Here is a 25,499-nt window from a genome sequence, read left to right as displayed (position 1 = left end):
ATGCAGAGAGCTCCTAACTAAAGTCTGGCCACTGAAGAATTCCATGACAATTTCTAGAATGGTTATCCACAAATGGGATCAATATCCCAGAAAACTGGCTGACCACCATGACAGAATTTTGATGACTATAACAAGACCTGTCACTGACTACATCATGAGTCAAGAGGCAATGTGGATTTTCTGTTAACCCTACCTATCTTGATACAGGGGAAAAAGCTGTCTTTCTCTAAATCCTAAATCTAGACCGGAGTAGCTAGAAAACTAAATGAACTTAATTTAAAAAAAAAAAAAAAAAAAGCCTAGACTGCATCAACATTTAAAATTCCCTTAACAAATTAAAATTGGCTACAGTACTTTGCAGTTTGTCCTAATGGGTCAAATGATCCTGCTTATTTTATTGTTGCATTTTACCAATCTTCACTCCCTAACGACATCATTAACATAATACCCCCCATGCTGTCATGAATTAATCCTCAGCATCCCATTTGAATGCATCCAGAATTCTAGGGATTGTAATCAATACACCATGAAAAGCGAAATAACTCCCCAAAGACTTGCAACGTTGAAAAGCAAATGTTTTCATTCCTCATGTGAGGCATGCAGGGTTGCCCTCCAACAGACTTTGACGTATTCTTAGATTCTCAGCCTTTATCTGAGAGACATCCAAGCTGACTGCTACAATGATGCTTTATCTCTTCCAAATCTTTCTCCCTTAAATTTCCTCAGTATAGGGCAAGGAAGGAAGTCCAGTGGGAGGCAGCAGTCACCCCAGATTCCACTGAGGGATTTCACTGTCCGGACATACCCTCTCTCCTTTCAGGGGTTCCGCTGTTGGTGACCCTCAGCTTCAAATTCAGAAAAACGTAAAGTAGTCTGACAAGCCTATTCCAAAGCATACAATACTACCAATACTGTGAGGAGTATCTGGTGTTTGCACCCTCAAATTCATTTATATATACAATAACTCTATGTATAAATTATAGTTATACACATATACAAATATATACACACATTTGCATTTTTGTGCACATATAAATTTATGTGTATAAAATATAACCTATATTTACATTGTATACCTATATACATATATGAATATATGTAGGGTGTGTGTGTGTATGTGTGAACAACTAGCATTTACTTTTTCTAAATTTATTTATTTTTAGAGGAGTTATTGGGGATTGAACCCAGGGCCTTGTACATGCCAAGCGCACACTCTACCCCTTGAGCTATATCCTCCCCACTGCACATTTACTTTCAAACACAAATTGTAAGCTATATAGAGGTTAGTGACCACATGGGCCAGACATAGCAATGTGCCCTTTAAGGAAATTCCAGTCCAATATTCAACAAACAATTTAGATGTTTAGTTAAGTCTCTCAACAAAAAATTAAGTTAAAATGTGACTATAATACACAAACTTCTGAAATGCCCTTTTCTCCATTTTCAGTATCTGAAACGCTTGGCAGATCCATCCCTCCTAGCTCACCGAACTTTGTAATTCTCTATCCCAACTTGCCAAAGCTGGGCTTTTTCGGTTCAATCTCCTTACCCCGATCCCCGCATACTCTTTCAAAATGAATCATTCTCAGCAACAGTTATCTTTCCTCTCCTGCATAAATGAGAGCATGCTGGTCTTCCTGCTTTTCCTTTTCTACCCCTCCACACCCTCAAAAGTCCTCTCTCTCTCTTTACCCCGATTTTATATAACAAAGGCCCACAACAAAAAAGAAGCTGGCAAAAATGAGAGGCAGCTAATACTCAGACATTATGTTTCCCTGTCTTACATGTCTATCAGAGACTACATTTAAGATAGTATTTTTTCATTTTCTGAGTATAACTGAAAGAATATTCCTAAATTTTGATGCCAGATGGACACTTACACGTTGTGAGAGTTAATTTCCTCAACTGAAAATGTTGTTTTAAGAATCAAACGTAACAAATTACTACATATAAAATAGCTAAACAATAAGGTCCTACTGTACAGCACAAGGAATTACATTCAATAGCTTGTAATAATCTATAATAAAAAATATATATAGTATAACTGAATCACAATGCTGTACATCAGAAACTAACACAACACTGTAAATCAACCATACTTCAATTAAAAAAAAAAGAATCAAATGTAACCATATACATTAAAAGACCACAACAAATATCTGTTAATAAATTGCCCTGTCAATTCAACAGTATCTCTTAAGATAAACTCAAGTTTTTTTTTTTTTAGCTTTATTAATGTTAAAATAACGTAAGTATTTTAAAAGTACCTCCTTTAAGGACTAAATAACACACATATGACTGAAACATCATGCTGTATACCAGGAACTGACAGAACACTGTAAACTGACTATACACTTCAATAAAAAAATAAATAAAACACATACTGAAAACAACGTGGTAAGCTCTCTGGATACCATGTCTTTCAAAAGTTATTTCATTTGGCCTCTCTACCCTCCTCTCAAGTAGAAGGAAGTATCCTCTTCATTTGATAAGGATCAAAAGAAATATTAAAACTCTATTATCATACCCAGAAGTTACAAAGGAAAAAAGGAGCTTTGGAATCTGTGGACTTTCTATTACGTGATTGCAGGACCAATAAATGGCATGTATTTTTAATCATACAAAGTCTTTCTTTCAGAGGAAATCATATGCTTTGAGCAGTGCAAAGAATCTGATTTCTACTATTAAATGAAGTTGGTTTTTTTGGTATCTAATTTCCATTTAACTGAGTGAGTTTATTATTTAGTATCAACTGAATTGCTTCCCGTTTATTTTGACATTACCTCCAAGGAGTGAAATCTTCATCCTCTATAATACCAAAAATTATTTGACTCTTTTTAAAAAAATTTTTATTGAAGCATAGTTGATTTACAATGTTAGTTTCAGGTGTACAGCAAAGCGATTCAGTTATACATACACATACATATATATTTTTTCTTTTCAGATTATTTTCCAATTACATGTTACTATAAGGAATTGAATAGCGTTCCCTGTGCTATACAGTAGGTCTTTGTTGTTTAACTCTTTTATATACAGTGATGTGTGTCTCCATTGTACATACAGGGTCAGAGTAGTGTTTGCCTCACTGCCTCGCTCCCTCAGTGGTCTCTGTTGGAAATCCTACATCCTTCTGGTGTCATAAACAGACCAGTCAAGTATTTTAAGTACATTACAGGACTGAAGTTGAGCTCAACAACGCCACATCTACAGAAAAGACCAGCAAAATCAAGAAGCTAGCCTATTGTGTAGAAGCTTTGAGATATCTGATTAACAAAAGCTTTGCCATGTTTTTCCTCAACGATTCGAATTTTCCTAAAAACTCCAGATAACAGTAGTACTGCTCTCACCTTGAGATGATTTCAGCCAGACTTAGTAATACCAGTGACAGAAACGATAAATGACTGTTGCCGTTTTCCAACTAGAGAAATAGCTCACAAGTCACCCCACATCTCCCAATAGTGTTCACACGTTAGGGCTGTTCTACTACAGTTAAACAAAAAGCCACTTGCCAGGTATTAAAAGAAAAAGTAAAACAGAAAACTAAGCTATTATTATTTCTTTTGGAAAACTTAAAACTATTTTCTCAGTGGTTCAGGGAGAAGCATATCTTTCTAGAACTATGTTATTTAAATAAATGTCATTATTCTCCTCACCCTTAGGCTAAGGTGTTCTAGACTTCTCTCTTTCTCTTTCTCACACACACCATATTTATGAGACAGTACTTTTCCATCTTAAAAAAACAAAACGTCAACTAAAAGAACAGACTGGGGTATTTGTGTTGATTCTTTTTTAAAAAATATTTTTTATTTTTTATGCAATTTTTAAAGATTACACTCTATTTACATTTATTACAAATTGGCTACATTCCCCATGTTGCACAATAAATAGATCCTTGAGCGCATCTTATACTCAACAGTGTGTACTTCCCACTCCCCCACCCCTATATGCTCCACCACCACTACTGGTAACCACTAGTTTGTCCTCTCTATCAGTGACTCTGATTCTGACACTCAGCTTTCACATATACTCATTTCCAATTGCTAAGGAGTGACAAAGGCAGATAAACTGCACTTCCCAAGGGAAATTAGAGACTGGATTTTGGAAATTGGGAGAGGGAAAGTGAAAGAAGAGAATAGTGTGACATGGGTCTTTTAAGATTTTATAAAATTTGTTCATTTATTTTGTTTTGTTTGGGGTTGGGAGATGTGAGTCATCTCTTCTTCCAGCCAAGAGAAAGGCAGATTCTTTGGACCACCATGTCAGAGATGACAGAGTCAGGATTCTGTGCACCAATACCTTCACACCATGTCCCAGTGAGACACAAGAGAAGGGGTCAGGGCACAACCATTAAAAGAATGACACAGCAATTGATGATAGGACATAAACTGGTTAGAACCAACTCAGCCCAAGATGGAGGAAGATTCGACTTCCAGTAGAACTTGAGGCTCATTATAGGCTCACTGTAATATATCAGCATGGTAAATGACACAACTTTAGGCACCATGACAGTTTCCAGGCTGACTGTAAAAGGCCAAAAAGTGAGGGAGTCCAATTACTGTAAATCCTGTCCCTTCCCCCAAAACAACTGAATAAGCCTCCCCTTCGTTAGTATGTGAAATTACCCAGTCCCTAAAAACTAACCACCCCATACCCTGGGGCCGCCTCTCTTGCCTTCTGAGATGGCCTGCACTCTGTCTACGGAGTGTGTATCTCCCTGAATAAATCTACTTTCACTCTACTATGGCTTGCTCTTGAATTCTTTCCTGCGCGAGACAAGAACCTATTCTCGGGTGACACCAGGAACATAAACACAGGATCTCAGATTTCTAGCCAGGCTCAATAAATTAAAACGAAATAAACATTTGTTGAGAACCTACTTTAAGCACTGTCATAGATGTGCCAGACTTTAGCTCACCCCAAAGCCCTCTGTTCAAACTCAAAAAAAAAAAAAAAATTAGAAAAAGACACCTATTCAGATGAGTAATTAGAAAAAAATTACCCTAGAAAAACCACATGCTGGGGCTCCTGATTGGCTGGGAGAGCAGAGAGAGACCTAACCACACGGCTCCACAGCAGGGCGGCTCTATGGGGAGCTCCTGGCCCCCGCAGCCCCCTGCCAGGCTTTCAGAGGTGCTTTCAGAATCCGACATCACAGTCACTCCAACAGCAAGTCTCACTCTGTACAAAAGAGGTGGAATCTTCGGGGACATCATTGAAATACCAATTTCCATGCCTCCTCTTCTAAGTTATGGCACTTACAACATCAATATTTTAAACAGTTCAAGTATTTTTTAACTTCTAAATGAGTCATTCACTATCTTCGAAGAGAAGATGTAAAATAAAATGTCAACGACTAAAATGTGAACCACTTCTTCAAAGACAGAGTTAAGTACATTTCTCACAATTCGATGGTAATGGGCATAGAACTAGAAAATACAATGCAATAACCTGATGGTGAGAATTCATGGGGCTGCACAGGAATTGAAAGGCTGCTGGAGAGAGCGGGCCCAGAACTATCAGTGTCACACTCACTGTACTTCTTAAGCAACGTCCTCACACCCCTGAGTTTTCAAGGAATCATTTGTGCAATTCAGATTTTACATGCATCCACTAATCACATATCAGGTATTAAAAACTCCTGAGATGTCTCCAGAATGCAGCACCCACTGGCTCCTCTAACAAGCCCAGGGCATCAGCCAGTCAGACTTTCCCAGAGGGTCAGAGCATCATCGAGGTCCAGGACGGAGGGCCGTTCTGTAATTTAGATGGTAGCACCTAAGAAGCCCTGGTCACGAGGAGCCTAATGAATCCAGCTTTCCAAGCCCTGGGATTGACAGAGCCTCCCACTAATTTGACTTGGCTCACAATCTGACATCAGTGTCATGGACTCTGCATCCTCTGGCCATCAAACCATACTACACCCAAGTACAAACTCAATTTCTCACTTTTCCAGGGTGAATGGTGACCACAATACTTCTCCTATTCCACCTTCTCGTTGAACTGGTACAAGCATCAAGATGTAAAGCACAGGAAATGGCTCTGAAGGATGAAAAGGACATTCACCCGACATAAAGTGGCACTCAGGCACAGCATGACCAGCTCGCTGAACAACAAAGCACATCAGTACATAACAAAGTGTAATATCCTGAAACTTGCTGTATATCCACATGACTTCGTATTTTCAGTCCTCTCCCAGGTGTATCTGTTCAATGCCCTTCCCCTAGTTTTTTAAAAATATTTTATTACTTACTTATTATTATATTATTTAATCACTTTTTATTTTGGGAGGGGGGAGGTAATTAGGATTATTTATTTTTAGAAGAGGTACTGGGGATTGAACCCAGGACCTAATGCATGCTAAGCATGTGCTCTACCACTTGAGCTATACCCTCCCCCACCTCATTTTTTTTTTTAATGAATGAATACATAAATATCTGGGAACCAAAGGTATTGTAGAAGGATAGCTTATTTTGCAAAACTAATCAGACTAAATCACTTCTTACTCATGAAAGACATAATAAATGGTTCAGTTTTAAGCACATGTGGTTTTTCTGCTTGAATTACCCAAGTAATTGTAGCTATGCAGAATCAGGCTAAATTCACTGCACATCTACAGCACTGTACGATTTCAGGAAAGTGGAGTGTCTCTAGAATCACACTCACACCACTTTAAGACTCTAAATGAGCACACGACAGAGCAGCACTCCAGGTCCATAAAAATAATGGGCCCAAAGCAATCCCATGGATGATTCCCAAAGTGTTACACGGAATTATAATGAAATCATATTGGTTAAATGAAATGGCATAAAGAATCTGAAAGGGTGTGAAGCATGAAACTCAAATGTCTAACCACTTAACTATAACACAGCTTTTATGTGAACAAATATCGATAATTCCAATTTTATCTAAATGAATTGCGGAGCAGATGAACGGACTTGAAAATTCAGTACCACAGCAAAAGTGGGGAATAAAACAAATGAGAAGGTGAGGAAGGAGAGGAGAGGAAACCAATACATCTGCAAAGAGTGGGAGAGTCCCAGAGAGAATGGATCATCCCCAAAACTCAGCATTACACCAGCATCCTTCCTTCATTTTACATGTAACAGAGTCTGCTGACCAAACAAAAGGATGGATTAGACCCTTTGCTCTGAAAACTCTGCTCTCAGAGGGCAGCTTAAACGAAGATACATTCCCACCCATGTGTCTTCATACTATCTCACCTACCCAAGAATGTTCGTTCACCTTCTCTATACATCCTCTCTAATCCTCCCATCGGGACTCAGTTCCATTTTCCATCTGTATCATCAGGCCAGCACTTCCTGGTACCAACACTAACCTACACCACCTTAGGTCCATGATGACTTCTGGGGAGCTTGTCCGTCCACAGCTCTACTGCAAATCCTAAATTGTCTACATATTAGCAATTGAAATATGCAGGCAGTTAAACCCTTTAGCTAAAGGCTAAGTGTTAGAAGCCCTGGGTTATCCTCTCCCAATTGCCACTGAGCATCTCTGGGCTTTAGGCAAATGACTGCATTATTATGTTCCCAATTTTTCATGTGAAAAATTGTGATCACAATACTGTGTTCCATCATTTCACTAAATTTATGCAAACATTAAATATAACAAACAATAAAGTACTCAGAATTATGCAAGGGCTACATACAGAGGCAAAGGAGTACTGTTACCACCATTTTTCTTCAGACAGCAAACTTTGAAGGCAGGGAAGGCACATTTCCAACACCAAGGAAGTGCAAGGCTAGATTAACCAAATCAGATTCATGCAACTAATCAATAGGCAACATTATTTCAATAAGTACTTTTCATGAAACATGATAATAAAGTAGTGAGAATGATTTCCCAAGACCTGCAAAAATCAATGATTTTCCGTGAATGTTTCACCTAAGATATTGCTAGCATTTGTCAAACAGCAGTTTAGGATCACAGAAAAGCATCATTTTTTTTTTTTTGAGTTCAAATGTAGCTGGGTCTAACACTGAGAAGTTGTGTGACCTTGGAGAAGTTACATAACTATCATTAATTACAACTGTCCTCATTGGTAAGGGGCGGATGATCACTGTGGGACCACCAGGAATGCGAGAGCATGATATAAATGACCAGCCCACATAGATGTCAATAAATGGCAACCTCCTCAACTATTCTTTTTGGAAAATTTAATATTAGTATCATCTTCCAAATAAACCACAGGGCTCCTTCAAGTCAGGCTATTGTCTACCTTGATCCCTAACAACCAGCGCCGTAAGTGATTGTTCTGAGACTAAATTAGCAGATGAATGTGCTTGAACTCAAACTGAGAGTTAATATGCCTGATGCAATTTGAGCTCAATTAAGTACCAAATTGGGTGGGTAGTGACTACAGATAGATTCAATAAAAGTGCAGGGAAGAGACAGATCAATGGGGATGCTTCATGGAAGAGAGAATTTTGTCCTGGGACTTGGAGGATAACCATGACCTAAACAAATTACAGGATCAGAGAGGGTATTACCTTAAAACAACAGGCAGCAGCAAACAGATACAATGAACATTAACATCTTGATCTTCCCAGAAACGTAACTAGGTAGGTACTATCATCATCCCCGTTTTACAGATGAAGAAAATAAGGCAGAAATGAAGTAGCTAAACAAGGTTAAAGAAAAAAAAGTGTTAAGAGACAGGACACAAATACAGCCAGCCTAGCTCTAGAGCCCACACACTTAACCACAGAGAGTCACTGAGGCAAGTCCTGATAAATTTTAGCAGGACAGTGAGTAGATCTCACTCTGACAAGTGTAAGTGGGGAGAAATACAGTTTTTAAAGTATCAGTTCAGAAAAAAACCTCTTGTCCCTCCCACACTGTTGGTGGGAATGTAAATTGGTGCAGCCACTATGGAAGATATTATAGAGGTTCCTTAAAAAACTAAAAACAAAGTTACCATAAGATCCAGCAATCCCACTCCTGGGCATATATCCACATAAAACTATAATGTGAAAAGACACATGCACCCCAATGCTCACAGCAGCACTATTTACAATAGCCAAGACATGGAAACAACATAAATGTCCATCAACAGATGATTGGATAAGAAAGATCTGGGATATGTATACAGTGGAATAATACTCAGCCCATAAAAAGAATGAAATAATGCCATTTGTAGCAACATGGATGGACTTAGAGATTACCATATTGAGTGAAGTAAGTCAGACAGAGAAAGACAAATATCATAAGACATCACTTATATGTGGACTCTAAAAAAAAAAATAAGACGCAAATTCTATTTTCAAACCAAAAACAGACTCATGGACATAGAAAACAAACTATGGTTACCAAAGGGGAAAGGGTCGGGAAGGACAAATTAGGGGTTGGGGATTAACAGACACGTATTACTATATATAAAACAGATAAACAACAAGGACCTACTGTATACAGGGAACTATATTCAATAGCAATATAATAACCTATAGTGGAAAAAAATAGGAAAAAGAATCTATATATGTGTAACTGAATCACTGTGCTCTACACCAGAAACTAACACAACACTGTAAATCAACAGAGAATGCTATTCAATTTCTTGTAATAATATACAATGGAAAAGAACCCGTAGAGAAAAAACGCATATGTATGTATATGCAGAACTGAATCACTTTGCTGTACACCTGAAACTAGCATTGTAAATTAACTAAAAAAATTTTTTTAAATTAAAAAAAAAATCTCTTGGTAGGTCAGAAAAAGGGTTTAAATACTACACAGCCAGGAACAATATGGGTGGAGAAAAGCCAAACCACATCTGGGCCTCTTCTAGTGAAAATACCACTACTGCTGTCTTCTAGCATTTGATGCCACAAAGTCTGCCAGAACCTCCCTCAAAGAGCCAGACATTCCTGCCACTATACTTCCCCAAAGAGCAGCAGTCCATGGGCAGGCAGCCTCGCATTGCCCCCTTCTGTATCCTCTAGTGGATGGGGCAGCTCACTGGCAACAAGTCCCAGCTGCAAGACAGTCTAGGAACTGCAGGGGCTTTTGGTTTTGTTTCTGTTATTTTTAAAGAATCTACCTTAAGGGAACTGGAATCACAATATGGGAAGCGAACAAAAAGTCAAGAAGATAAACAAGAGATGTCAGGTCATCACAGAGGGCCTCTCTACACTCTGAAAACAGGAAGGCTGAGAATTTCTTGTGAATAATGTCCGCCGCATAAAGTGGGGTCAGATCATGTAGGTGCAACATCACTTCATTTGGAAACAATTTACTCTTTCCTAACAAAGGTCATAGGTCTCTTATAACAGGAATTTTGTAAGGCATCTAGATGATAATTCATGTAATTCAAAAACTAGTAATATCAATTACTTGATCACTTTTCCCCCCAAAGATTTTGGAATGTTACAGCATTTCTTATAAGAAAATATACATCATTTTCCTATAAGAAAAAGCAAAGATACTCATTTAGGAAATGGGCCACATTATGTATATTATGTACTATTTTTGCCTCTTATAGGTCTCCTTTACTTTTATAGAAGAATCATTTTCCAAGCCAATGGTGATTTTGAATGGTAGCAAAATAACTTTATCTTTGTGGAAATAGAAGTTTGAAATAAAATACTTCATAAGTATTCACTAGAAAAGAGTTAGTTTAGTTATGCTTTACAAAATAGAAAGTTATTTTTAGACCATTACTCCTTTAACTGTTATGGCCATATACATTCCTTAGGAATATTTCAAATGCTTTTTATATTAACAATTGTTTTTAGTTCTTTATGTTTAAGGAAAGTTAACTGCATATGATGAGATACAGTATTTCTGAGTAAAGTTCAAGAATACAGCACGAAAGCACTTAAATGTCAATTATGGATAAATGCATGTATTAATAACACAATATCAACATATATTATTTCTAGCGTGTAAATATAAATTGACAGTACCATTTTTTAGTCAATAATGGAGTCTTGTGAAACAGCGAAACTTTGGAGCATCATTAATGTTAAAATTTTCCAAAATCTATGTGAATAAATCAGTATGTATTTTAATGTAAATACAACTGCTCTACATAATGAAATTAAGGAGAAATTCAGGCTAACAATAACAATTCCAAGAGCTGTTGTTTTTATTGAATATTTAATACGTAGTGTACTATGCTAAGCATTACGTATATAATTGCATTTATTCTAGCTGAATTCTATATGCCTTACTATACCTGAATTTAAATATAAGAAAATGTTTCACATCCTTCTCAGAAGCATTTCTGTAGTTCAAAAGCACTGCACGGAAATGTGACTATAACCTAAGGACAATAACCCCAAGAGGATAAAAGCAAAATCTTCACTTACATGTATTTATGGAATGTCAATGTGGAAATCAGAAGCCACTGTAGCAAATAAAATTTGGTGGGAGGGAGATCAGAGCAAATTGAGAGCATATAGTCATGCAAGATGAATGGAAAGAGATTACTGTCTCTGTATCTATTTATGACTTGAGAAAACAATCGGCATTAAGGGTTTGTCCATATTATTGATATTTATTTACCATATTAATAAAGGTGATGCGTGTGAAAGTCACATTCCTTTGCAAAACAGTTGGTGGTAAGAAACTGAAGAAATTTTCAGCAAGATGTGCAAGTTTTCACTGAGTACAGTATGAACTGGGGGAAAAAATATAATTTTGTACATGAGAAGCTCATACGTACAGGCCTGAAGATAATGTTCAGACTGTCGGGTTCCTAAAATGTTAACAGTGGACACTACATTGTTCATAGAAAATACTTCACCTGAAATACTTTGCCTCTTTATTTTTTATTTTTTGGAAATACTATATACTATACACTATAATGATGACCCGTCTGTAAGTGGTGTGAATACTAATCTTTATCTAACATTTATAACTTTTAGACGTATTCTACCACCTTGTTATAACTGACTTAGCTAAGGGAGGCTGGAGGCTTTAAATCCACAGTTGGATTCACTTCTTTCAAGTTGAAAATTAAAAAGTATATAACTGAGTTTTTTTTTTTAAAAAAAAAGAAGTTAAGAAGAGTACACTCTTTAGCTTAATTTTGAAGAACAATAAGATTGTCTTAATTAGTAGACATAGGCTTTAAGACTGAATAATCTTAATCATCATCTTCTTGGCTTTATTGAAAACCATAAAATCAGTGTTGACAAGAACATAACAGTGAAACTGAAGTTTGAAAACTGGAAACAAAATGATCACAGGGACTATGAGTCATCTGAATATCACAGGTCATTTATGATTGACAAGAAATACATTATTCTTTATTACAAAAATCTTCTGACAATATGACCTTAACAAGAAAAAGGACTGACCAGCAAAATCAGGGACAGATTCATTTTTCCATAGGCCACAGACACAACCATTCAGCAAGACATTAACCTGATCAAACTTGCCACCAGGTCGAATGTGCCTTGATAACAAAGTACACATTTTCCTCAGTGATGACTCTGACATAATTTATAAAGCAATGGAGGAAAAAAAAGCAACTGTTGATATCTTTATGCTGTTACATATTTATGAAATTCTGGGTTCCCTGAATACTATGAGAGAGTGTTTTCTAGAGGGTGAATCTAATATGTACTGTCAGCTCTGCTCAATTTGCTGATTTCTGAAATGGACACATAGTGAAATACAATTTTGCCAATGTGATGAACAGGAAATATTTTTTGTACATTTTCACTTTCTACTAAATAGCTGAAAACATCTTTTTATATTAGAACAAACATCTATTATGTAGCAAAATATTTTTTGATCTATGCATTTAAGATAAAAGAGGGATTCCAAGAGTTCATACTTATTGCAGGCCATTGTGTGCAATGGCCACTGCACCTCTGTTGATAAATTTGCATTTACTAGAGTAATGAACTAAAACTTTTCATAAGATCTGCTAAAATTTTTATTAAACATAAATATTGTAGCAGAAATTATTTGATATCCCAGATCGTTTGCAAGGTGATGACTAGCTATAAAAGTATCAAAATCAAGCAAAAAAGACAGCTTGTAATAGTGAAAAAGATTCTGATTCAGAAAACGTGGACTCCAGTTACATCCCTGTTACTGGTGGTGCAATTTTGGAAGCATGATATCACTACAATTTTATTTACTAATACTAATAGGGATAATATCACATCTACTAAACAGTTCACTATGGTAAAAATAGAAGAAAAAAAAAGCAATCTGCACAGTTATGTCCAGTTAATAAAATGACTCCCTTATCATTATGAAACGTTCTATTTTTATATCTGGTTCCCCTTTTTCCTAAGTCTATTTTGTTTAATGTTAACACAGGCACCGCACTTTTATTTTTGTTGTTATTATCTGGTGCAGACAATAACGTCTTTTTCTATCCTTTCACTTTTCGTTTAAAAGAACGTTGATTATAGAATTATTAATTTCCTAGAAGAAAATATTCTAAACTATTAACAGCTTTTATTCCAAGGTAATGTGATCATGCCTTTTATTTTCTTCTTGGTAGGTTTTTAACATATATAAATTTTCCAATGATAAAAATGTTATCAGACACAAGAATTGTTTCTGATCTGGATGATGGACAGGACTGGGATGACTTAACACAGAGCTGACCCTTGAACAACATGAGTCCTCTGAGACGTGAATTTTTTCCAACAGTAAATCCTACAGTGATATAAGATCCACCTTGGTTGAATCCATGGATGCAGAACACAGATATGAAGAACATTGAATATTTATATATTAAATGTTACATAATATACTGCACTTAAATATTTAACTGCGTGGAGAGTTGGCACTCCTAACCCCTGCTCTATTCCTCAACTGCAACCTCACTTTTCATATAAAACTTTACTTCCAGAGTCAGAAGCAGGGTGTTGTCAAAGCCAACACACATTTAAGAAGTGGCCCTTGTGTAAAAATAGGGTCATTTACCTCACACATAATTACCTCTATAACACGCAGGTTTTTTAAAAAGTCACTTCCCATTTGAACCACCTAGAGCAATTTTTGCCAAAGTTCTTCAAGCATTCGGTTTAGTAATTGACACTAGCTCTCTTGTACAGTTTTAAGTCATGATCTTCCTAGGATTTAAATTTTTTTAAATTATAGTAGTGAACAAATACTATAGAATTTACCCTTGGAATCATCTTGTGTGTGTGTGTAATTCAGTAGTGTTAACTGTATTCACCCTGTGGCATAACAGATCTCTAGAACGTTTTCATCTTACAAAACTGAAACTCTCTATCCATCAAACTACTCCCCATGTCCCCCTCCATCTTTTCACATTTAACTATCTGTATCTTTAGATTTAAAGGGAGTTTCCTATAGATAGCATATAGTTGGGTCTTGCTTTTACTTCCAATCTGTCACTCTATCTTTTAAATGGAGTACTTACTAAACTCTGCATTTCACATAACTATCAACAGATTGTGTTTAAATATACTATCTTGCTATTTGTCTTCTATTTATCCTACCTGTTCTTTGTTCAGTTTTTCTCTTTTCCTGCCTTCTTTTAAGTAAAATGAATACATTAAAAAAATATATCCAATTCATCTCTATCATTGGTTTATTAGCTATATCTGGTCGTTTTCTTTTGTGTGGTATGGGGTTGCTTTAGGATTTACAATATACACCTTTAACTCAACACAGACTACCTTCAAATGGTACCACACCACTTCACACATAAAACAGAATCCTTCCCTCCATCCTCCCGTCTCTATGCTATTGTTATTTTTCGTTTTCATCCAATATATGTTATAAACTCCATAATGCACTGTTACTATGTTTGCTTTAAGCAATTTTCTTTTAAAAAGATTTTAAAAACCTTTTCTATTTGCCCAGATATCTACAACATTTTGAGTGGTCCTCATTTCCTAGGGTTGATCCAAATTTCTGTCTAGTGTCCTTTTACTGCTACCTAAGGAAGTTCTTTCTTCTGTCCTGAATGGTCGCTGGTAAGAAGTCTGATTTTTACTCCACTGTATGTCAGGTATATTTCCCCCTTCTCCCCTGGCAGTGGTTAAGACTACACTCCATTACCTGTTTCCAGCAATTTGAGTACTGTATGCTTTGGTGTGGTTTCTTCTGCTTGGATTTGTGGGTTTATAGGTTATTTATCACATTTGGATAACAGCCAGCCATTCTTTGCTCAGCTATTTTCACAAATTTTTTTCTGGTCCTCCCTTCCTCCTGAGAGTCCAATTGTACATATATTAGACAACTTGGGATTGTTCCACAGGTCACTGAGGCTCTGTTCCGTTTTCTAGTTTTTTTTTTTTTTCCTATCTGATCGATCTGATTACTGTTGATCAAATGACAGACATTGTGACTTACACATTATTGAAGGCTAGATCTTCTTGTCTTCCTTGAGACTGCTGGGTTCTGCTCATGCACAATTAAGTAATCAGCAGATCAGTTTGATCCTTTCAAGGTTTCCATCTCCAGTCTGTCATGACAAGGTCCAGATCAGACTATCCTGGGACTCATTCAGCCCTATTACTAAGCAATGGCCCTTCTGAGAGACCTCGATCAAATGCCCCATGTATGAAGAGGTCCCGCCATTCTGGTTTTTGTGAACTTTACGTGAGCTCCAAGAACTGTTCCACCTCTTACCATCTTTGTTCGTTCCTTGCCTTCCTCTTCATCCAGGCAGATCATTACTTAGCCAAACTGTAACGGGATCACTTTGAAGACCCCCAGAGCTCTCTCTTTGTCCAACTCCTTCCTCTCTGTTATCATTCTCAAAAAATTAGTTGCCTCGACCTCTCCAAATTCCAATCCCTGCCTGCTTAGCTCAGTGCCAATGCTCTGGGTTCTCCCTCCCTGTTTTGCCTCTAGACAGAAGCAATAGTAGAATCACCTCCTTTTTTGTCCTGCTCCCAAGAATCACAGTCCTAAGCTGCCTGTTGTCCAATAAGTGAAAAACATTTCAGATATTTTACCTGTTTTTCCAGTGTTTATCATGGGAGGTCGATACCCATACCAGTTAATCTCACAGTCAGGGGCAAAGTCCTCCAAAGGCTAAATGAGATACTTTTATGAGGCACTATATAAATTATGAATCAGTAGGTAAATATTAGCACAAGAAAACACACTGAGATATAGAGAAATACAGATCTCACGCTCCCAATTTTTTCCCTTATTCTACCACAAAGATTAGTACACGAAGGAGAACACCACCATTCGTACGCTGAAATATTCTGGAAAGCTTAATTTCCCCCAAATCAAAATTCCCAAATTACTCAGAGCATGAAATTTCTTTAAAAAAAAAGAAAAAGAAAAACGTTCCTTTTTACAAAGCACTGACCCTATACGAATGCAAGTAACTCTAGGAAAGAATAGCATTTTCCATTCTCTTCAATTAATGAGACTGCAGTTAGAACCAGTCATCTGTTGGTACCATGAGCCATCACTGCACAGAGGGTCGGGGTGTCAGGACTGCGGGTGAAGGGAGAGAAGCTGAAGGAAAAAATGTACTGCTGGGAAAGAGGGAGGGCAGAATTATCACCCTCACAGCTTTGCCCAGGGCAGGCCCCGAGGGAAGGGATTTGTCTGCTGCTATATTTCCCCTGGGTACTATCTGTAATTACCATCACAGCTCATTGATTTTCAATTCTTTCTATTAATACATTTATTGGCCATTCTGACATTATTAAAATCAGTCCCACTCTGCCTCTTCAGTGGAGGATATCTCGTTCCTAACATAGGAGTTTTTTCCTGCTTTAAAAAAAAAAGAAAGAAAAGAAAAAGGTCTTCTCATATTAGCAACAACATAGCTTCTGCATATGTTTCTTCTTTGAAGCCAGGTAGTGACATGCAAAGATCTGACTACAGATCAAAAGATCTTCAAATAGCGGGTCATCGGAGAATATTAAATGATAAGCAAATTCATGTCTAAGATAATTCCACCAATTTACTAGCTATGCTCGCTCCTGTTCCACAGTAGGGGAGGGAATAATGAGGCTCTGTTAAAGGGTAATGCAAGTGGCATTTTTATAATGCCTCCTCTTCTCTTATGATAAAGTCATTAAAGTAACACCGTCTTACTAAGCTTTTACACACAGATGTATTTTAAAGCTCTTATGTTAAATTAAACACGGTGGTTTACTGAGGAAAAGAAGAGTTAGGTTTTGTTGGTGCGCTTTTTTTCTCTAAAGCCACTGAATTTTAATCTAACTGCCTGCCTCCAGTAAGCCCTCCACAGCACCCATCTAGGTCCAGCTACAATACGTGCACCTGTCTATTTCTTTAGTAAGCCTAAGGATTAGGGTCTTTTCCAAAATGGCACCTGTCTCAAAATGCTCTCAATTCTACACTGTGACACTGGCTCCCACTTCCAACAAAGAGCCTCTGAATTTCACATCACTATTTGCTGAACCCTGACTAACCAGAAGCTCCCTGTGATGGGAGGATGAGAAATAACATGAAGCATGAGCTCTGCTCCTAAGGAAGTTACAAGGTAATGGTCTTAACGGTCGTAATGGTGCTCCTTGGTTCTCTTTGACAGAGAAAAGCCTTTGACACCTTGTTATGAATGTCCTGCAGAACGGTTTGCAAAAGCTACTGCGAGCTGCCTCTATGGACAAGACCGTATTCCCTTTTGTCCTATCTCTTAAAATGAAGACAGATGCTCCTAGCGATCTCTGGTCTGACCAGGGCGGATAATTCCACTAGTAAACCCTGGAGGATTACAAGTGAACCACACTTACCCGCTGTCATACCTGTCCCCTTCCCAGCCACACAGCTGTGCTGAAGCAATGTTAGGCTCTCTCCCCCAGGATAACATGAAGGGGTCTCTTACCACCTAATTACCGGCTGCTTGGAGCACTTACAATGGGCAGAACACCCAATCTCCTTCTCTTTCTCAGCCATATTATTGCCACTACTGTCTACCTACAAGCTCACGCCTCTACAAGACGAGGGGGAGGAGGAGCAACCAAGGGCTTCAACACCCCTTTGGTTGGTGGATGGATTCGGGTCCACTCCTTCCCTGCCACAGGCTCTGCAGCCTTAGATCATAAACAGAGAGGGTGATGGACAGAGTGAGGAATGTTTCTTTCCCGTCTCCCTCGGATGCTTACGCACCCCTGTATTTTTAATATCTTTATTTAAAGAGATTTTTTAGCCATTTTACTTTAAAGAATTTCGAACATTTACAAAATTAGGCAGAAGAATGAAAGCCTCCTTGTACCCATCATCCAGCTTCAATAATGATGGAGTCATGACCAATCCTATTTCATTCATCTCTATCCCCTTCCATCCTGCCCGCCCATTTTATTCTGCAGCAAATCCCAGACACTAAAGCATTTCACCTGTAAACAGACCAACAAGTACCTTCAAAGTAAATAAACTCAGAACTCCTTTTTAAAAAAATGATGGCCAAATACCATTATCACACCAAATGATTGTATCATTTTTGTGTTGAAAGAATAATTGATTTCTGGCTTCATCCTCTTTTTCTACATGATAAATTCTAATCAGAATTTGAAACATTTCTCCAGGTACACTTAAATAAAAGCTGAAATATAAAAAATTAAGGTTCTGATTTGAGATTGACCTTAAATTCTCTTTTAGAATTATAAATTAATGTGGATGTTGAAATCTCCACTAAATACCTATGAGAACTGCAGCCATGGAAACGGAAGCAAAGGGGCCATTATTATTCCTGTTTTTCTTCAAAAGGAGAATTTTATTGAGCATCCACCACATGTGGGCAGGCTCCTGTGAGGATGGCTGGTTCACTTCTCTTCCCGGATGAGGGGGAACAGGTGGATGGAGAGCAAATGGGTCCCACGTAGCCGGCACCTGGCTGAGGCAGTATCTGAACTCAGGTGTGTCTCACGTTAAAGTCAGTGCACTTCTGCTTCCACACACAGGTAGCTTTATCGTAGTTCGACTATGAGACCTGTACCTGGAAATGCTTTCTCTCGCTCCTTGCCTGGCACCTGAATCAAAGTGTGTCAGACTGAATTTGGAAGACCTTGTTGCCAGCATGCCCACCGCACAGATGAAGACCTAGAGGCCTGGAGGTGGGCAGCCGCTCCCCGATGCCATTCCAGCTGGTACGCTGCAGGGCCAGGAACAAAAATCACGCTTTCCGTCTCCGGTGGTGCCTGTGCTCTGCGTACTGTCTCTGGGTGGAATGGCTCCAGTATTCCTCTTCCAACTTTAGCCCTGTACTCAGTGACACATTCAAACATCCAAAGGCTGACAGCATCTGGGAAGCTCTTGTCACAGCAGGACACAAGAACCAGAGGTCACAAAGTCACCCCAACACTCCTTGCTGTGCCCCCAAAGTGCATCACAAGCACACGTGTCCTGGCCATGGACCACGTAGCAGCAAGTGCTGTGTTATCAACAAGCCTAAAGACAACTGAAGTCACGTTTCAGGAGCCGGAGCCTGCGGTGATAACCGACTAGAATACCACAACACAAAGGGTTCCAAACAAAAGGAAGCACCCAGAGGTGGTCTCAATTAGCCACCCTTATCTCTCCGGTTCTCAAGGCCACAAGATGAAGATGGTCACCAATGGGAACGTGTTATGACCAGTATTTCCAATTTTTCCTTTTATGTTCATGACAACCCTATGAGATAGACAAAGCAGGTTTCTAACTAGCTATTGACTGATTTCGTATTTTGCACCACACCCTTTATAACACCTGGACAGGCTGAATAAAGCAAGTATCTACCAAGCACTTACATGTGCCAGAACTCCAAGAAAAATACAAGAAATAGCTCTTGGCCTCCAAGAGCTTACGATCTGATGAGATGGAACCACACATACACATCATAAAGCTTTTAACAGAATGAGGCAAGACAGCCATAACTTTGAGGAGAAGCAAGCAAGCCACGTGGCTAAACTCGGGCTGTTCCACAGTCTTTCTTTAAGCTCTGAGATGTTCTCTTCAGGTCTTGAATTCCTTGGAGGGGTTGAGGACACGGAGAGACCAGCTGACCGTTGAAGACCTAAGGGACTATTTATAGCAAGAGAGACAGCACCAACAGATGCTCCATGGCGCACTGAGACAGGAGGTCCATGGGAAGTCGCAGGTCTTACAAACAACGAGGTCCTACTGTATAGCATAGGGAGCTACAGTCATCAACTTATAACAACTTATCATGAATAAGAATATGAAAAAGAATGTTTGCATGTATATATAGGTAACTGAATCACTATGCTGCACACCAGAAACTAACACAACATTGTAAATCAACCACACTTCAATTTAAAAAAAAGAAAAAAGTCAAATAGTAGATCTTTACAATGCTGCCCGTAGCCTGAAAAGCAGACTCACTTTTCCTCCCTTTAACACTGATGAAAGAGTCTCAAAACTAGGTGTCCAGAGTACGACAGAATGTAACCAGCGCACCAGCTTCGGCTTTCCCATTCACTGCTGTGATGCACAGGTCCATTTCTATAATTTTTTCTTCGCTGTAACTAACATCTCATCTTTTCTCAAAAGCCCATAATCACATGTCATTAGTTTAACTTCTCCAGTAATATTTACATTTTCTTATGAAGAATCAAACTTTAACCAGCCTTTAATACTAAATGAGGAAAAGAGTTCTGTAAGACTGAAATCAAGAAATCTCCAGAAATCTAGCACTCATCTGAAAAACAGTTCTAAGAGGCTGAAATGATACAGCACCGTCACCCATCCCATTCACCCCAATGAAAAACTCTGGCAAAGGAACCAAAAATGAAGTTCACTAAAATTCTAGATTTCATCTCTTTAAAGAAGAGTTGATTTAAAGTATTACAAACAACTAAATGCAAATAATTGGATTCCATCAATAAAGTCGTAATACATTTCATCAAATGCTGTGGTCTGCATGTCTCATAGCTTTACTATAAAAGAGAATGAAATTGTATCTGTCACATACTTAAGCACATACAAAATTAAGAAGAAGAATAAATCAAGTTTCTCTTCCTCTCCAACATACTCAACCTAAATTAGGCTTAAAATACCGACTTCAGCTCCACTGACAAGGAGGAAAACTGATTTTAACGAACACACATTAAATAAAACCTACGAACCCACAATTTTTCCCGTCCCTTTCTTAGGACAGAAACATATTTGCTATAAATAATGGGACATGAGTTTCTTATTCACACTGTAAAACCCCTGGGAATATTGGCTTTTGTTCTTTGTGCACCTAAATCTTTCATGCAAACCTTACCTTAAATCTGAAAAATGATAGTGATGGGGAGAGAAGTATCTAGATGTCACTGAAGATTTCCAGGCCTGGGGACAGCAAGGCGCTATCCTGGCTTCGACTAGTAGCCCAGGTAGTATTTTCTGCCTGGTTTTCTGTACTTTTTTGTCTTCCTCCAATATGTAAGACTTGAACAGATTTACTGCTCTTCAAGTTGAAGAAAATATTGTGAAATAAAAGCAACAGTGTGAAATATACCGTTCTCACTTTTCCATCAGCACTGGGAAAGGCTATCTTCTCTAAATGCGACGTTATGGTCTGTACATTTTGCTAAACTAAACTTAAACACAGGGTGTGTAGAAATTTATTTTATCAAGCTGATGCTCATGCATTCAGATTAAGAAAACAGAACTCTGAGGAAATAAAACACATCCTTCTCTGGTTAGGTTAAACACTAAAGGTTAAAAAAAGAGAGACTTAGTTTGGAGGATACAGAGTTTATGTGTGTCAGGCTAGAAAATCTAGGTGAACACATGACTTTTTCTGAAGGTTTGCCTACAATGAACAAGTCATGCCATATGGTCTTTTCTTTCATGATGTTCGTTCTACTGCTTAAGGTTGGGGTTGGATCTCTGTGAGTCAGTCATTACATCATGTAGGGAACTAGAGAGCTGTGTTTTTGGTCGACATACTCCACAAAGTTCATTTCAGAGCTACCACGGTCTACACTGAACATAAAGATGAAATGATATCCCCTACATGAGGGGGGTCCGTTTTCAGACGCTAGCTTATACCAAAGAGAAGTGTATTACGAGATGCCATACACCCTACCACACGATGCTCCAGAACAGGGAAGTTACTAGAGAAACCCTCTAAATGCTACTACCATCGACATCCTTGCCCTCAGATGTCCTCATTATGAAATCCTTTTAGTACATCAGTATCCTAACCTCTGGAATAGGTCCCAGAAGAATTCACAAATACTGATTTTTGTTAACAGTGAGATTTTATTCACATTTAAAATATCTTTTGATTGCTCAATTACAAAACATTGCTAATGTTTTGTTTTGAATTTTTTTTTTGACTAAGGGATACACTGATTAAGATTCAGATTAAAAATTTATTTAATTGATGTCTTTTTTTGGGGTCACGTGCACTGCCTCAGTCATGGTGCTTTAACAAGATAGGTAGGCAGGGCTTTCTCCCTTAAATGCAAAAGGTGGCAGGCCAATGCTGCCAGCAATCACATTGTACTGATGACAGTTTTAACTAGTGAAGCTATAAGTTAACAATTATAAAATTACCTATGTTCTCTTTAAAAAAAAAAAAATCCAGCTGTGCTCTTTAAGTCTTTATACTTTCAGTCGCCATAAATTAATTTGTCAATGCTGTGCTCTTAAGTCTTTATACTTTCAGTCGCCATAAATTAATTTGTCAATTTGGCTATGTTATTGTTCAACAAGCTTGCTTTTGCTCTTATGTGCTTTTCAAACTCACTTTTTTTTTTTTTTTCAAACTTCATTAACTGTGAAAAAGGGTAAATACAAATGTCAAAAAAGAAATCCAGCAAACAAACAGTAACAGTCCCATACCTGAACTCCGTAATTTCCTAACTTAGAACCGACCTATCTTGACATTGAGGTTATATAGTCCCATCTTATTTTGTGATACTTCCTCTTTGCTTTTGGATTTTTAATAGCGTTCCAATAGCGTTTAACTTTTGATTTGGTAACACCTTCATTTAAATACAGCCACATGATTCTTCTAAGGTCACTATGCCTTCCTAACTTCAGGAAGCTATCTTTCCTAAGTTAGTAATATTTGAGGTTGCAAATGGGTGAGAATCAACCTTGGTCTCCCATGATTTTGACACAAGAGAGAAAAGCTTGAGCAAGTGAAAAATCAGAAGGGTTCCGCAAACCTCAGGACCCTCTGGAAATGTCCGCCACTATCTTAGAGAGAAGGGGGTGGGGGGTCATCGGACACTTGTGCTTACCCCTTGTTCAGATTCCAAAAGCTCTGTTTTGACTCTGACTGCCGGCATCCCATCAAGCATTAACATTCTGTTCTCAAAGGTGTTGATATTCTGAGAATAAAAAAGAAGAGAGGGGAATTCAGCCAGGAAGCATCCAAAAGAGGACATCTGGTAGAGTTTTCCTTCACTGTAGTACATTTAGTGCTGCTAACCTAATTTTTTAACAATGAGGTATAATTAAGTGAGAGTAGCAGCATTATCCCGCCATTCCGAACTTTCATTTGAAATAATGACCAAGAACCTGAATTAATCAGCCTGATTCTCTGACCTCTGGGTTGGAGGTCAGACGGGAATAAACTGGAGTAAGGAAACCTTACATTAATTTATATGGGGCTGGAATAATTCATCAGACTTCTGCAATAGTGGAAGGAAATACAAGGCAAGTTTCTTTCTTCCTTAGTGCTGGAGGTCGTACTGCATACAGAAATCCGTAAAGGAGGAAATTTATACACTCTCATATTACTGTTGAAGTCTAAGTAATTTTAAAAACAAGATAATTTAATACTAGACAGTGAATTATGGTATCAGAGCAAATCTGATCAAATGGAAATTTCTACCTCTTAACCTCAGATATCTCCTTTAGAAGCAGCTAACAGAAGTTTTGGATTAAGAATGCATCTTAAGTTAAAGTTATAACCAAATAAATGACAATTTGTTTTCTGTTCTGGTATATGTTTGGCTCCATGTACCACCTCTTGAAAGGAAAATCTTATTTCTATCCTGGCTCAATAGAATTTCAAACAACATTTATAAACAGATTAAATCAAGGTTATTTTCGACTAATTCCCACTGCTGTGGGGATTTTCTGAAGTCAATAAACCAGTGAGGGACTCGGAAAGCCACACATCAGTGCTTGCTTCAGGCCAAAATCAGGCTCGCGTTTTAAAACATGCCAAAGATGCCAAGGTACCCTCGAACACAGACTAAACCAATCAAGTAAAATGACCAAATTTGACTGGGCTTTTAGAATGGCTTCTTCACTCAATACTAGAATATAACCACATGACCCTAAACTGGTCTTATTAAAAGAAAAAGAGATATGTTTCTAAATATTTGGCCTACACTGTGACAAAGGTTAATAGCATTTCTAAACCTTCAGGCTTTGGACTTTATCATAGAGTTGTTTTTCTCCCTAACAGACAGTTAAATAAAAACAACTCCCACTTCAACACATCATAAATTAAATGTTTTTATTACCAAATAGTGCCAACAGGGTGCAGTGTAGTGAAGCTCTAATTATTTCTCCTATTTGTTTTGACTCTCCTTTTTAAGAAAAATACTCTAAAGACATAAAATTGAATAGGGCCTCTTATCACAAATATTTGCTCAGAGAAATCAACAGCAAGAAGAAAAGGCAAATTTACGCTCTAACTGAGCTAATTGATGAGCATTTAAAAATTCCATCCTACCTAGTCTGTTAGGTAATAATAAAAAAATTACTGTCATGTTCCCCTCTTCGAAATGTACAATATTATTAAAACTGGCAGAATACATTTTTTTTAAATGTTTGCTTTTGACTTGTCCATATTTGTTAGGGATTTTGCATCCCAATAGCTTAGAACAGAAGGCACTATAGTATTACTGGTGAGCTCAGTGCATTTGTTCCAAGCTTAAAATCCTTTCACGGAGGCTGGTGAGTTGTTTACACATCAGGCAGAGATCTCAAATCCCAATGTGTTACTTACTTCACTGCTTGGAAGCGGCCAGCGTGGCTTGCCACCTCCCAGCCCCAGGAAAGCCTTCCTGCGCTGGCAGCCCTCAACTGCCCAGTCTTCCACAACAGCTAGGAATCCACCCTAACAAAGCATCCCCGGGGCTGTGTGGCTGGTAGACAATGAAGGACGAGCTGATATTGCTTCTTACCCAGAGGAGGTCTTGCCCAGAGGAAAAGGAAAGGAGATGCCTTGCAAAGGAGGGGAAAAGACAAAGAGCGATTCTGGAAAAGCAGGTTTAATGAACTGTTAGAATCTGATTAGAGGCTAATGTCCCTTTTAGTGCTTTGTACCAATTTACAGCTGATACTCTTTAACCATTTTCCTCACTGGCTGTGATAAATTCATTTGTTTAAAAAAAAAAAAATGCAAGCTAACCAGAGTCTTTGAAGTTAAAAACAGATAAATCATGAAAACCTGACTGGGTTCATATGCCATTTAGTACATTTAAATATCACTGTTTCTCATTATAATTTTTGTTGTTGCTATACTTGAATAATTCTACATGTGTCAAAGATAGGATTACATTTTAGTTTCATATAAAAAAAGACATTTTCCATCTTTTTTAAGAAGATTAAGGGAAATTAAATTTCCCTTGAAAATAGTTCTCTTTCCATGA

At 37.9% G+C, this 25,499-nt stretch overlaps 1 protein-coding gene across 8 annotated transcripts in view; it reads right to left on the bottom strand.

Moving 5' to 3' along the window:
• KLF12 (Kruppel like factor 12) overlaps nucleotides 1-25,499 on the bottom strand; it is a 517,595-nt gene that overhangs the window by 206,172 nt on the left and 285,924 nt on the right. For all 8 annotated transcript variants that reach the window (XM_032496878.1, XM_032496874.1, XM_032496875.1 and 5 more), the window contains one exon: nucleotides 23,130-23,219. In XM_032496878.1, coding sequence (XP_032352769.1) covers nucleotides 23,130-23,219 — 90 coding nt within the window. The remainder of the gene's footprint in view (nucleotides 1-23,129; nucleotides 23,220-25,499) is intronic.

Source organism: Camelus ferus, chromosome 14 (assembly GCF_009834535.1).
Source record: "Camelus ferus isolate YT-003-E chromosome 14, BCGSAC_Cfer_1.0, whole genome shotgun sequence".
Classification (NCBI taxonomy): Eukaryota; Metazoa; Chordata; class Mammalia; order Artiodactyla; family Camelidae; genus Camelus; species Camelus ferus.
Note: the sequence above shows the minus strand (reverse complement) of the source record. Positions and strands in the feature narration are given on the sequence as shown.